Genomic DNA, 14,604 nt, shown 5'->3' on the forward strand with positions numbered 1-14,604 from the left:
TACCCCGCCTCTCGCCCATAGACTGCCGCATACAGGCACCCGGCCCCACCGTGACCCTGACACGGACTAGGCGGGAGAGGAGCGTCCGGTAAAGCGGTTCCTTCCAGGCACACCTGGATGGTAAAGCTAAGTGTACTCTGCTCACCTGTGGTAGATGAAGCTGCAGTCCGTCTCTCGGTATGGGCCGTCTGGACGGCGCCTCTTCCAGCTGGAGGTGGAAGAGAGAGGACAGAGCTGCCTGGGCGGCCCGCGCCTTGGCCAGCCTCTTGTTGCGCCCAGAACCCTGGAACTTCTGACCGTCCACTCTCACCAACATGACAAAGTTCTTGGAATGGCTCTCTCCGCTCTCTGACACAAAGTCATATTTGAGTCCTGGCCTCAGCTCGTTCAGAGTCATCACAGGGTTCTTGCTACTTGTGGCAGAGCTGAGGGCAGGTGGCGTGGGGGGGTTGGGACGCTGGGGTAGGTTTGAGGTAGGGGGGGATAGCGCTGGCTGAGATTTGAAGGAACTGCTACGGTCAAAGGCCGGGTAAGATGGACTGTCTAAAGCCCTGGAGGTCTCAAAGGCATTGAAGAGCACATCAGGAACGCCCTCTAGGTCTGAGGTAAAGTCTGGTTGAAGGGCCTGAGTCCGAACCCTGGACACCTGGGCTTTGGGTGCATTGGGGATCCTGACGAAGGAACGCAGGGCCTTCTCTGCAGCGTTCAGCTTGGCCTTCTTCTTAGTCGGGCCGGAGCCGTTGAAGAGCTGCCCATTGACCTCCACGCTCATCACAAACACCGGCGCATGGACTGGCCCGGACTGAGAGAGCAGCTGGTACTGAAGCCCCGGCTTCATCTCATTCAGCTGCATCAGGGCGTTCTTGGGCGCAACGGTCTCTGAGACTCTCTTATTCTTCTTGGGCCAGTAGCTGTGGGGGGGTCGGCCATTGTTACCCTCCACTAAGGGCCGTTTCCTCCCTCGCCTGGTCCCTCCACCGAGCCGCTGACCGGCTACAGTTGTAGACCCCTCTCTGGAGCAGACGTGATTTTCCTTGACCTCTGTGCCACATGAAACTGTGGTGACCAGAAAGAGCAACTTAGAACGCGTTTTAAAGGTGAAACTAGGTGTGTTCACCAACCAGCACGCACCTGCTTAGACTCAGGTAATGAGCTAGCAGTTTAAAACGATGATAAAGGTTTTAAGTAACGACTCGTCGGTATGAGAAGCACAATGTTAAATTTAGTGCTTTTGAATTAAAAGCTTTTACTGTAAATTGGCTTTGGGAAGGAACGTCACCAGGTCAATCAAAGACCCTAAACCTAGCGAGACATTAACGTCCGTTTCTAACTTCCTCCAGCAGGAGCTACAGAATTTACTGCTGTTGGTGCCTGTGGGAAAAAACTATAGAGGAAAATGCAGGTTAGGAGACAGTGATGGAAAAAATGAATATTAGGAGGTTACATAAACATGAACCCTGTCAATGACTTGCACATTGCATTGATTCACTGACTTGGAGCAGATTCTATTCAGTCCTTGACTTGGATCAGCATGCATCCAGTGATTAACTTGTAGCAGATCCAGTCGCTGACTGGGAGCAGATTGCATCCAGTCGTTGACTTGGAGCAGATTGCATCCAGTCGTTGACTTGGAGCATGTCAGATCTAGTCACCGACTTGGAGCAGATTGCATCCAGTCGCTGACTTGGAGCAGATTGCATCCAGTCACTGACTTGGAGCAGATTGCATCCAGTCATTGAATGCATTCAGTTAATTACTTGAAGCAGATTGCATCCAGTGATTAACTTGTAGCATATTGCATCCAGTGATTAACTTGTAGCAGATTGCATCCAGTTGCTGACTTGGAGCAGATTGCAACCAGTCACTGACTTGAAGCAGATTGCATCCAGTCACTGACTTGGAGCAGATCGCATCCAGTCATTGACTGCATTCAGTTAATTACTTGGAGCAGATTGCATCCAGTCACTGACTTGGGGCAGATCGCATCCAGTGATTAACTTGTAGCAGATTGCATCCAGTTACTGACTTGGAGCAGATTGCAACCAGTCACTGACTTGAAGCAGATTGCATCCAGTCACTGACTTGGAGCAGATCGCATCCAGTCATTGACTGCATTCAGTTAATTACTTGGAGCAGATTGCATCCAGTCACTGACTTGGAGCAGATTGCATCCAGTCGCTGACTTGGAGCAGATTGCATCCGTTCGCTGACTTGGAGCAGATTGCATCCAGTCACTGACATGGAGCAGATTGCATACAGTCACTGACTTGGAGCAGATGGCAGCCAGTCACTGACTTGGAGCAGATGGCATCCAGTCACTGACTTGGAGCAGATTGCCTCCAGTCATTGACTTGGAGCAGTTCGCATCCAGTCGCTGACTTAGAGCAGATTGCATCCAGTCGTTGACTTGGAGCAGATTGCATCCAGTCACTGACTTGGAGCAGATCGCATCCAGTCATTGACTGCATTCAGTTAATTACTTGGAGCAGATTGCATCCAGTCACTGACTTGGAGCAGATTGCATCCAGTCGCTGACTTGGAGCAGATTGCATCCATTCGCTGACTTGGAGCAGATTGCATCCAGTCACTGACTTGGAGCAGATTGCATCCAGTCACTGACTTGGAGCAGATCGCATCCAGTCATTGACTGCATTCAGTTAATTACTTGGAGCAGATTGCATCCAGTCACTGACTTGGAGCAGATTGCATCCAGTCGCTGACTTGGAGCAGATTGCATCCATTCGCTGACTTGGAGCAGATTGCATCCAGTCACTGACTTGGAGCAGATTGCATCCAGTCACTGATTTGGAGCAGATTGCATACAGTCGCTGACTTGGAGCAGATGGCATCCAGTGACTGACTTGGAGCAGATGGCATCCAGTCGCTGACCTGGAGCAGATTGCATCCAGTCACTGACTTGGAGCAGATTGCATCCAGTCATTGACTTGGAGCAGTTCGTATCCAGTCGCTGACTTGGAGCAGATTGCATCCAGTTGTTCACTGGGAGCAGATCGCATTCAGTCATTGACTGCATTCAGTTAATCACTTGGAGCAGATTGCATCCAGTTACTGACTTGGAGCAGATTGCATCCAGTCATTGACTTGGAGCAGATTGCATCCAGTCACTGACTTGGAGCACATCGCATCCAGTCATTGACTGCATTCAGTTAATTACTTGGAGCAGATTGCATCCAGTCACTGACTTGGAGCAGATTGCATCCAGTCGCTGACTTGGAGCAGATTGCATCCATTCGCTGACTTGAAGCAGATTGCATCCAGTCACTGACTTGGAGCAGATTGCATCCAGTCACTGACTTGGAGCAGATTGCATCCAGTCACTGATTTGGAGCAGATTGCATGCAGTCGCTGACTTGGAGCAGATGGCATCCAGTCACTGACTTGGAGCAGATGGCATCCAATCGCTGACCTGGAGCAGATTGCATCCAGTCACTGACTTGGAGCAGATTGCATCCAGTCATTGACTTGGAGCAGTTCGCATCCAGTCGCTGACTTAGAGCAGATTGCATCCAGTCGTTGACTTGGAGCAGACCGCATTCAGTATTGACTGCATTCAGTTAATCACTTGGAGCAGATTGCATCCATTCGCTGACTTGGAGCAGATTGCATCCAGTCACTGACTTGGAGCAGATTGCATCCAGTCACTGATTTGGAGCAGATTGCATACAGTTGCTGACTTGGAGCAGATGGCATCCAGTCACTGAATTGGAGCAGATGGCATCCAGTCGCTGACCTGGAGCAGATTGCATCCAGTCACTGACTTGGAGCAGATTGCATCCAGTCATTGACTTGGAGCAGTTCGCATCCAGTCGCTGACTTGGAGCAGATTGCATCCAGTCGTTCACTGGGAGCAGATCGCATTCAGTCATTGACTGCATTCAGTTAATCACTTGGAGCAGATTGCATCCAGTTACTGACTTGGAGCAGATTGCATCCAGTCATTGACTTGGAGCAGATTGCAGCCAGTCACTGACTTGGAGCACATCGCATCCAGTCATTGACTGCATTCAGTTAATTACTTGGAGCAGATTGCATCCAGTCACTGACTTGGAGCAGATTGCATCCAGTCTCTGACTTGGAGCAGATTGCATCCATTCGCTGACTTGCAGCAGATTGCATCCAGTCACTGACTTGGAGCAGATTGCATCCAGTCACTGACTTGGAGCAGATTATATCCAGTCACTGATTTGGAGCAGATTGCATGCAGTCGCTGACTTGGAGCAGATGGCATCCAGTCACTGACTTGGAGCAGATGGCATCCAGTCGCTGACCTGGAGCAGATTGCATCCAGTCACTGACTTGGAGCAGATTGCATCCAGTCATTGACTTGGAGCAGTTCGCATCCAGTCGCTGACTTGGAGCAGATTGCATCCAGTCGTTGCCTTTGAGCAGATCACATTCAGTCACTGACTGCATTCAGTTAATCACTTGGAGCAGATTGCATCCAGTCATTGACTTGGAGCAGATTGCATCCAGTCAGTGACTTGGAGCACATCGCATCCAGTCATTGACTGCATTCAGTTAATCACTTGGCGCAGATTGCATCCAGTCATTGACTTGGAGCAGACTGCATCCAGTCACTGACTTGGAGCATATCGCATCCAGTCATTGACTGCATTCAGTTAATCACTTGGAGCAGATTGCATCCAGTCGCTGACTTGGAGCAGATTACATCCAGTCATTGACTTGGAGCAGATTGCATCCAGTCATTGACTTGGAGCAGATTGCATCCAGTCATTGACAGCATCCAGTTAATCACTTGGAGCAGATTTCATCCAGTCACTAACTTGGAGCAGATTGTATCCAGTCACTGACTGCATCCAGTTAATGACTTGGAGCAGATTGCATCCAGTCATTGACTTGGAGCAGATTGCATCCAGTCAGTGACTGCATCCAGTTAATGACTAGGAGCAGATTGCATCCAGTCGTTGACTGTGAGCAGATTGCATCCAGTCGCTGACTTGGAGCAGATTGCATCCAGTTGCTGACTTGGAGCAGATTGTACCAATCGCTGACTTGGAGCAGATTGCATCCAGTCACTGACTTGGAGCAGGTCGAATCCAGTCACTGACTCGTCCAGTTACTGACTGCATCTAGTTAATGACTTGGAGCAGATTGCATCCAGTCACTGACTGCATCCAGTTAATGACTTGGAGCAGATTGCATCCAGTCACTGACTGCATCCAGTTAATGACTTGGAGCAGATTGCATCCAGTCATTGACAGCATCCAGTTAATCACTTGGAGCAGATTGCATCCAGTCACTCACTGCATCCAGTTAATGACTTGGAGCAGATTGCATCCACTCGTTGACTTGGAGCAGATTGCATCCAGTCGTTGACTTGGAGCAGGTCGAATCCAGTGATTGACTACATCCAGTCACTGACTTGGAGCAGATTGCATCCAGTCGCTGACTTGGAGCAAATTGCATCCAGTCATTGACTTGGAGCAGGTCGAATCCAGTCATTGACTACATCCAGGCACTGACTTGGAGCAGATTGCATCCAGTCACTGACTGCATCCAGTTAATGACTAGGAGCAGATTGCATCCAGTCGTTGACTGTGAGCAGATTGCATCCAGTCACTGACTTGGAGCAGATTGCATCCAGTCACTGACTTGGAGCAGGTCGAATCCAGTCACTGACTCGTCCAGTCACTGACTGCATCCAGTTAATGACTTGGAGCAGATTGCATCCAGTCACTGACTGCATCCAGTCATTGACTTGGAGCAGATTGCATCCAGTCATTGACAGCATCCAGTTAATCACTTGGAGCAGATTGCATCCAGTCACTGACTGCATCCAGTTAATGACTTGGAGCAGATTGCATCCAGTCGTTGACTTGGAGCAGATTGCATCCAGTCGTTGACTGTGAGCAGATTGCATCCAGTCGCTGACTTGGAGCAGATTGCATCCAGTTGCTGACTTGGAGCAGATTGTACCAATCGCTGACTCTGAGCAGATTGCATCCAGTCACTGACTTGGAGCAGGTCAAATCCAGTCACTGACTCGTCCAGTCACTGACTGCATCCAGTTAATGACTTGGAGCAGATTGCATCCAGTCACTGACTGCATCCAGTTAATGACTTGGAGCAGATTGCATCCAGTCACTGACTGCATCCAGTTAATGACTTGGAGCAGATTGCATCCAGTCACTGACTGCATCCAGTTAATGACTTGGAGCAGATTGCATCCAGTTACTGACTGCATTTAGTTAGTGACTTGGAGCAGATTGCATCAAGTCACTGACTTGGGGCAGATTGCAACCAGTCGCTGACTTGGAGCAGATTGCATCCAGTCACTGACTTGGAGCAGATTGCATCCAGTCACTGACTTGGAGCAGATTGCATCCAGTCACTGATTTGGAGCAGATTGCATCCAGTTGCTGACTTGGAGCAGATGGCATCCAGTCACTGACTTGGAGCAGATTGCATCCAGTCGTTGACTTGGAGCATGTCGCATCTAGTCGCTGACCTGGAGCAGATTGCATCCAGTCATTGACTGCATCCAGTTAATGACTTGGAGCAGATTGCATCCAGTTGCTGACTTGCAGCAGATTGCATCCAGTCACTGACTTGGAGCAGATTGCATCCAGTCACTGACTTGGAGCAGATTGCATCCAGTCACTGATTTGGAGCAGATTGCATCCAGTTGCTGACTTGGAGCAGATGGCATCCAGTTACTGACTTGGAGCAGATTGCATCCAGTCGTTGACTTGGAGCATGTCGCATCTAGTCGCTGACTTGGAGCAGATTGCATCCAGTCATTGACTGTATCCAGTTAATGACTTGGAGCAGATTGCATCCAGTTGCTGACTTGGAGCAGATTGCATCCAGTCACTGACTTGGAGCAGATTGCATCCAGTCACTGATTTGGAGCAGATTGCATCCAGTTGCTGACTTGGAGCAGATGGCATCCAGTCACTGACTTGGAGCAGATGGCATCCAGTCACTGACCTGGAGCAGATTGCATCCAATCGTTGACTTGGAGCATGTCGCATCTAGTCACTGACCTGGAGCAGATTGCATCCAGTCATTGACTGCATCCAGTTAATGACTTGAAGCAGATTGCATCCAGTCACTGACTTGGAGCAGATTGCATCCAGTCGCTGACTTGGAGCAGATTGCAACCAGTTGCTGACTTGGAGCAGATTGCATCCAGTCATTGACTGCATCCAGTCACTGACTTGGAGCAGATTGCATCCAGTCGCTGACTTGGAGCAGATTGCATCCAGTCATTGACTGCATTCAGTTAATGACTTGGAGCAGATTGCATCCAGTCGCTGACTTGGAGCAGATTGCATCTAGTCGTTGACTGCATTCAGTTAATGACTTGGAGCAGATTGCATCCAGTCATTGACTGCATCCAGTTAATGACTTGGAGCAGATTGCATCCAGTTGCTGACTTGGAGCAGATTGTACCAATCGCTGACTTGGAGCAGGTTGCATCAAGTCACTGACTTGGAGCAGGTCGAATCCAGTCACTGACTCGTCCAGTCACTGACTGCATCCAGTTAATGACTTGGAGCAGATTGCATCCAGTCGCTGACTTGGAGCAGATTGCATCCAGTCATTGACTGCATCCAGTTAATGACTTGGAGCAGATTGCATCCAGTCGCTGACTTGGAGCAGATTGCATCCAGTCATTGACTGCATCCAGTTAATGACTTGGAGCAGATTGCATCCAGTTGCTGACTTGGAGCAGATTGTACCAATCGCTGACTTGGAGCAGGTTGCATCAAGTCACTGACTTGGAGCAGGTCGAATCCAGTCACTGACTCGTCCAGTCACTGACTGCATCCAGTTAATGACTTGGAGCAGATTGCATCCAGTCGCTGACTTGGAGCAGATTGCATCCAGTCATTGACTGCATCCAGTTAATGACTTGGAGCAGATTGCATCCAGTCGCTGACTTGGAGCAGATTGCATCCAGTCACTGACTTGGAGAACATTGCATCCAGTCATTGACTGCATTCAGTTAATGACTTGGAGCAGATTGCATCCAGTCGCTGACTTGGAGAAGATTGCAACCAGTTGCTGAATTGGAGCAGATTGCATCTAGTCGTTGACTGCATTCAGTTAATGACTTGGAGCAGATTGCATCCAGTCATTGACTGCATCCAGTTAATGACTTGGAGCAGATTGCATCCAGTTGCTGACTTGGAGCAGATTGTACCAATCGCTGACATGGAGCAGGTTGCATCAAGTCACTGACTTGGAGCAGGTCGAATCCAGTCACTGACTCGTCCAGTCACTGACTGCTTCCAGTTAATGACTTGGAGCAGATTGCATCCAGTCACTGACTGCATCCAGTTAATGACTTGGAGCAGATTGCATCCAGTCACTGACTTCATCCAGTTAATGACTTGGAGCAGATTGCATCCAGTCACTGACTGCATCCAGTTAATGACTTGGAGCAGATTGCATCCAGTTGCTGACTTGGAGCAGATTGTACCAATCGCTGACTTGGAGCAGGTTGCATCAAGTCACTGACTTGGAGCAGGTCGAATCCAGTCACTGACTCGTCCAGTCACTGACTGCATGCAGTTAATGACTTGGAGCAGATTGCATCCAGTCACTGACTGCATCCAGTTAATGACTTGGAGCAGATTGCATCCAGTCACTGACTGCATCCAGTTAATGACTTGGAGCAGATTGCATCCAGTCACTGACTGCATCCAGTTAATGACTTGGAGCAGATTGCATCCAGTCACTGACTGCATCCAGTTAATGACTTGGAGCAGATTGCATCCAGTCACTGACTGCATCCAGTTGCTGACTTGGAGCAGATTGCATCCAATCGCTGACGTGGAGCAGATTGCATCCAGTCGCTGACTTGGAGCAAATTGCATCCAGTCACTGACTGCATCCAGTTAATGACTTGGAGCAGATTGCATCCAGTTGCTGACTTGGAGCAGATTGTACCAATCGCTGACTTGGAGCAGGTTGCATCAAGTCACTGACTTGGAGCAGGTCGAATCCAGTCACTGACTCGTCCAGTCACTGACTGCATGCAGTTAATGACTTGGAGCAGATTGCATCCAGTCACTGACTGCATCCAGTTAATGACTTGGAGCAGATTGCATCCAGTCACTGACTGCATCCAGTTAATGACTTGGAGCAGATTGCATCCAGTCACTGACTGCATCCAGTTAATGACTTGGAGCAGATTGCATCCAGTCACTGACTGCATCCAGTTAATGACTTGGAGCAGATTGCATCCAGTCACTGACTGCATCCAGTTGCTGACTTGGAGCAGATTGCATCCAATCGCTGACGTGGAGCAGATTGCATCCAGTCGCTGACTTGGAGCAAATTGCATCCAGTCATTGACAGCATCCAGTTAATGACTTGGAGCAGATTGCATCCAGTCATTGACAGCATCCAGTTAATGACTTGGAGCAGATTGCATCCAGTCATTGACTGCATCCAGTTGCTGACTTGGAGCAGACTGCAACCACTTTGCTGACTTGGAGCAGATTGCATCCAGTCATTGACTACATTCAGTTAATTACATGGAGCAGATTGCATCCAGTCATTGACTGCATCCAGTTAATGACTTGGAGCAGATTGCATCCAGTCGTTGACTGCATTTAGTTAATGACTTGGAGCAGATTGCATCAAGTCACTGACTTGGGGCAGATTGCATCCAGTCGCTGACTTGGAGCAGATTGCATCCAGTCACTGACTTGGAGCAGATTGCATCCAGTCACTGACTTGGAGCAGATTGCATCCAGTCACTGATTTGGAGCAGATTGCATCCAGTTGCGGACTTGGATCAGATGGCATCCAGTCACTGACTTGGAGCAGATTGCATCCAGTCGTTGACTTGGAGCATGTCGCATCTAGTCGCTGACCTGGAGCAGATTGCATCCAGTCATTGACTGCATCCAGTTAATGACTTGGAGCAGATTGCATCCAGTTGCTGACTTGCAGCAGATTGCATCCAGTCACTGACTTGGAGCAGATTGCATCCAGTCACTGACTTGGAGCAGATTGCATCCAGTTGCTGACTTGCAGCAGATTGCATCCAGTCACTGACTTGGAGCAGATTGCATCCAGTCACTGACTTGGAGCAGATTGCATCCAGTCACTGATTTGGAGCAGATTGCATCCAGTTGCTGACTTGGAGCAGATGGCATCCAGTTACTGACTTGGAGCAGATTGCATCCAGTCGTTGACTTGGAGCATGTCGCATCTAGTCACTGACCTGGAGCAGATTGCATCCAGTCATTGACTGCATCCAGTTAATGACTTGAAGCAGATTGCATCCAGTCACTGACTTGGAGCAGATTGCATCCAGTCGCTGACTTGGAGCAGATTGCAACCAGTTGCTGACTTGGAGCAGATTGCATCCAGTCATTGACTGCATTCAGTTAATGACTTGGAGCAGATTGCATCCAGTCATTGACTGCATCCTGTTAATGACTTGGAGCAGATTGCATCCATTCATTGACTGCATGCAGTTAATGACTTGGAGCAGATTGCATCCAGTCATTGACTGCATCCAGTTAATGACTTGGAGCAGATTGCATCCAGTCATTGACTGCATCCAGTCACTAACTTGGAGCAGATTGCATCCAATCGCTGACTTGGAGCAGATTGCATCCAGTCACTGACTTGGAGAACATTGCATCCAGTCATTGACTGCATTCAGTTAATGACTTGGAGCAGATTGCATCCAGTCGCTGACTTGGAGCAGATTGCATCTAGTCGTTGACTGCATTCAGTTAATGACTTGGAGCAGATTGCATCCAGTCATTGACTGCATCCAGTTAATGACTTGGAGCAGATTGCATCCAGTTGCTGACTTGGAGCAGATTGTACCAATCGCTGACTTGGAGCAGGTTGCATCAAGTCACTGACTTGGAGCAGGTCGAATCCAGTCACTGACTCGTCCAGTCACTGACTGCATCCAGTTAATGACTTGGAGCAGATTGCATCCAGTTGCTGACTTGGAGCAGATGGCATCCAGTTACTGACTTGGAGCAGATTGCATCCAGTCGTTGACTTGGAGCATGTCGCATCTAGTCGCTGACCTGAAGCAGATTGCATCCAGTCATTGACTGCATCCAGTTAATGACTTGGAGCAGATTGCATCCAGTTGCTGACTTGGAGCAGATTGCATCCAGTCACTGACTTGGATCAGATTGCATCCAGTCACTGATTTGGAGCAGATTGCATCCAGTCGTTGACTTGGAGCATGTCGCATCTAGTCACTGACCTGGAGCAGATTGCATCCAGTCATTGACTGCATCCAGTTAATGACTTGGAGCAGATGGCATCCAGTCACTGACTTGGAGCAGATGGCATCCAGTCACTGACCTGGAGCAGATTGCATCCAGTCGTTGACTTGGAGCATGTCGCATCTAGTCACTGACCTGGAGCAGATTGCATCCAGTCATTGACTGCATCCAGTTAATGACTTGGAGCAGATTGCATCCAGTCACTGACTTGGAGCAGATTGCATCCAGTCGCTGACTTGGAGCAGATTGCAACCAGTTGCTGACTTGGAGCAGATTGCATCCAGTCATTGACTGCATTCAGTTAATGACTTGGAGCAGATTGCATCCAGTCATTGACTGCATCCAGTTAATGACTTGGAGCAGATTGCATCCAGTCATTGACTGCATGCAGTTAATGACTTGGAGCACATTGCATCCAGTCGCTGACTTGGAGCAGATTGCATCCAGTCGCTGCCTCGAGCAGATTGCATCCAGTCACTGACCTGGAGCAGATTGCATCCAGTCGCTGACTTGGAGCAGATTGCACCCAGTCATTGACTGCATCCAGTTAATGACTTGGAGCAGATTGCATCCAGTCGCTGACTTGGAGCAGATTGCATCCAGTCACTGACTTGGAGCAGATTGCAACCAGTTGCTGACTTGGAACAGATTGCATCTAGTCGTTGACTGCATTCAGTTAATGACTTGGAGCAGATTGCATCCAGTCATTGACTGCATCCAGTTAATGACTTGGAGCAGATTGCATCCAGTCATTGACTGCATTCAGTTAATGACTTGGAGCAGATTGCATCCAGTCGCTGACTTGGAGCAGATTGCATCCAGTCGCTGACTTGGAGAACATTGCATCCAGTCATTGACTGCATTCAGTTAATGACTTGGAGCAGATTACATCCAGTCATTGACTGAATCCAGTTAATGACTTGGAGCAGATTGCATCCAGTCACTGACTTGGAGCAGGTCAAATCCAGTCACTGACTCGTCCAGTCACTGACTGCATCCAGTTAATGACTTGGAGCAGATTGCATCCAGTCACTGACTGCATCCAGTTAATGACTTGGAGCAGATTGCATCCAGTCACTGACTGCATCCAGTTAATGACTTGGAGCAGATTGCATCCAGTCACTGACTGCATCCAGTTAATGACTTGGAGCAGATTGCATCCAGTTACTGACTGCATTTAGTTAGTGTCTTGGAGCAGATTGCATCAAGTCACTGACTTGGGGCAGATTGCAACCAGTCGCTGACTTGGAGCAGATTGCATCCAGTCACTGACTTGGAGCAGATTGCATCCAGTCACTGACTTGGAGCAGATTGCATCCAGTCACTGATTTGGAGCAGATTGCATCCAGTTGCTGACTTGGAGCAGATGGCATCCAGTCACTGACTTGGAGCAGATTGCATCCAGTCGTTGACTTGGAGCATGTCGCATCTAGTCGCTGACCTGGAGCAGATTGCATCCAGTCATTGACTGCATCCAGTTAATGACTTGGAGCAGATTGCATCCAGTTGCTGACTTGCAGCAGATTGCATCCAGTCACTGACTTGGAGCAGATTGCATCCAGTCACTGACTTGGAGCAGATTGCATCCAGTCACTGATTTGGAGCAGATTGCATCCAGTTGCTGACTTGGAGCAGATGGCATCCAGTTACTGACTTGGAGCAGATTGCATCCAGTCGTTGACTTGGAGCATGTCGCATCTAGTCGCTGACTTGGAGCAGATTGCATCCAGTCATTGACTGTATCCAGTTAATGACTTGGAGCAGATTGTATCCAGTTGCTGACTTGGAGCAGATTGCATCCAGTCACTGACTTGGAGCAGATTGCATCCAGTCACTGATTTGGAGCAGATTGCATCCAGTTGCTGACTTGGAGCAGATGGCATCCAGTCACTGACTTGGAGCAGATGGCATCCAGTCACTGACCTGGAGCAGATTGCATCCAGTCGTTGACTTGGAGCATGTCGCATCTAGTCACTGACCTGGAGCAGATTGCATCCAGTCATTGACTGCATCCAGTTAATGACTTGAAGCAGATTGCATCCAGTCACTGACTTGGAGCAGATTGCATCCAGTCGCTGACTTGGAGCAGATTGCAACCAGTTGCTGACTTGGAGCAGATTGCATCCAGTCATTGACTGCATTCAGTTAATGACTTGGAGCAGATTACATCCAGTCATTGACTGCATCCTGTTAATGACTTGGAGCAGATTGCATCCATTCATTGACTGCATGCAGTTAATGACTTGGAGCAGATTGCATCCAGTCATTGACTGCATCCAGTTAATGACTTGGAGCAGATTGCATCCAGTCATTGACTGCATCCAGTCACTGACTTGGAGCAGATTGCATCCAGTCGCTGACTTGGAGCAGATTGCATCCAGTCACTGACTTGGAGAACATTGCATCCAGTCATTGACTGCATTCAGTTAATGACTTGGAGCAGATTGCATCCAGTCGCTGACTTGGAGCAGATTGCATCTAGTCGTTGACTGCATTCAGTTAATGACTTGGAGCAGATTGCATCCAGTCATTGACTGCATCCAGTTAATGACTTGGAGCAGATTGCATCCAGTTGCTGACTTGGAGCAGATTGTACCAATCGCTGACTTGGAGCAGGTTGCATCAAGTCACTGACTTGGAGCAGGTCGAATCCAGTCACTGACTCGTCCAGTCACTGACTGCATCCAGTTAATGACTTGGAGCAGATTGCATCCAGTCGCTGACTTGGAGCAGATTGCATCCAGTCATTGACTGCATCCAGTTAATGACTTGGAGCAGATTGCATCCAGTCGCTGACTTGGAGCAGATTGCATCCAGTCATTGACTGCATCCAGTTAATGACTTGGAGCAGATTGCATCCAGTTGCTGACTTGGAGCAGATTGTACCAATCGCTGACTTGGAGCAGGTTGCATCAAGTCACTGACTTGGAGCAGGTCGAATCCAGTCACTGACTCGTCCAGTCACTGACTGCATCCAGTTAATGACTTGGAGCAGATTGCATCCAGTCGCTGACTTGGAGCAGATTGCATCCAGTCATTGACTGCATCCAGTTAATGACTTGGAGCAGATTGCATCCAGTCGCTGACTTGGAGTAGATTGCATCCAGTCACTGACTTGGAGAACATTGCATCCAGTCATTGACTGCATTCAGTTAATGACTTGGAGCAGATTGCATCCAGTCGCTGACTTGGAGCAGATTGCAACCAGTTGCTGAATTGGAGCAGATTGCATCTAGTCGTTGACTGCATTCAGTTAATGACTTGGAGCAGATTGCATCCAGTCATTGACTGCATCCAGTTAATGACTTGGAGCAGATTGCATCCAGTTGCTGACTTGGAGCAG

At 48.8% G+C, this 14,604-nt stretch overlaps 1 protein-coding gene across 1 annotated transcript in view; it reads right to left on the reverse strand.

Moving 5' to 3' along the window:
- LOC119777136 (double-stranded RNA-specific editase 1-like) overlaps positions 1-14,604 on the reverse strand; it is a 53,548-nt gene that overhangs the window by 15,488 nt on the left and 23,456 nt on the right. Inside the window, exon 5 of the mRNA XM_038275932.1 lies at positions 146-1,131. Coding sequence (XP_038131860.1) covers positions 146-1,131 — 986 coding nt within the window. The remainder of the gene's footprint in view (positions 1-145; positions 1,132-14,604) is intronic.

Source organism: Cyprinodon tularosa, unplaced genomic scaffold (assembly GCF_016077235.1).
Source record: "Cyprinodon tularosa strain WSP-4 unplaced genomic scaffold, ASM1607723v1 ctg1215, whole genome shotgun sequence".
Lineage (NCBI taxonomy): Eukaryota > Metazoa > Chordata > Actinopteri > Cyprinodontiformes > Cyprinodontidae > Cyprinodon > Cyprinodon tularosa.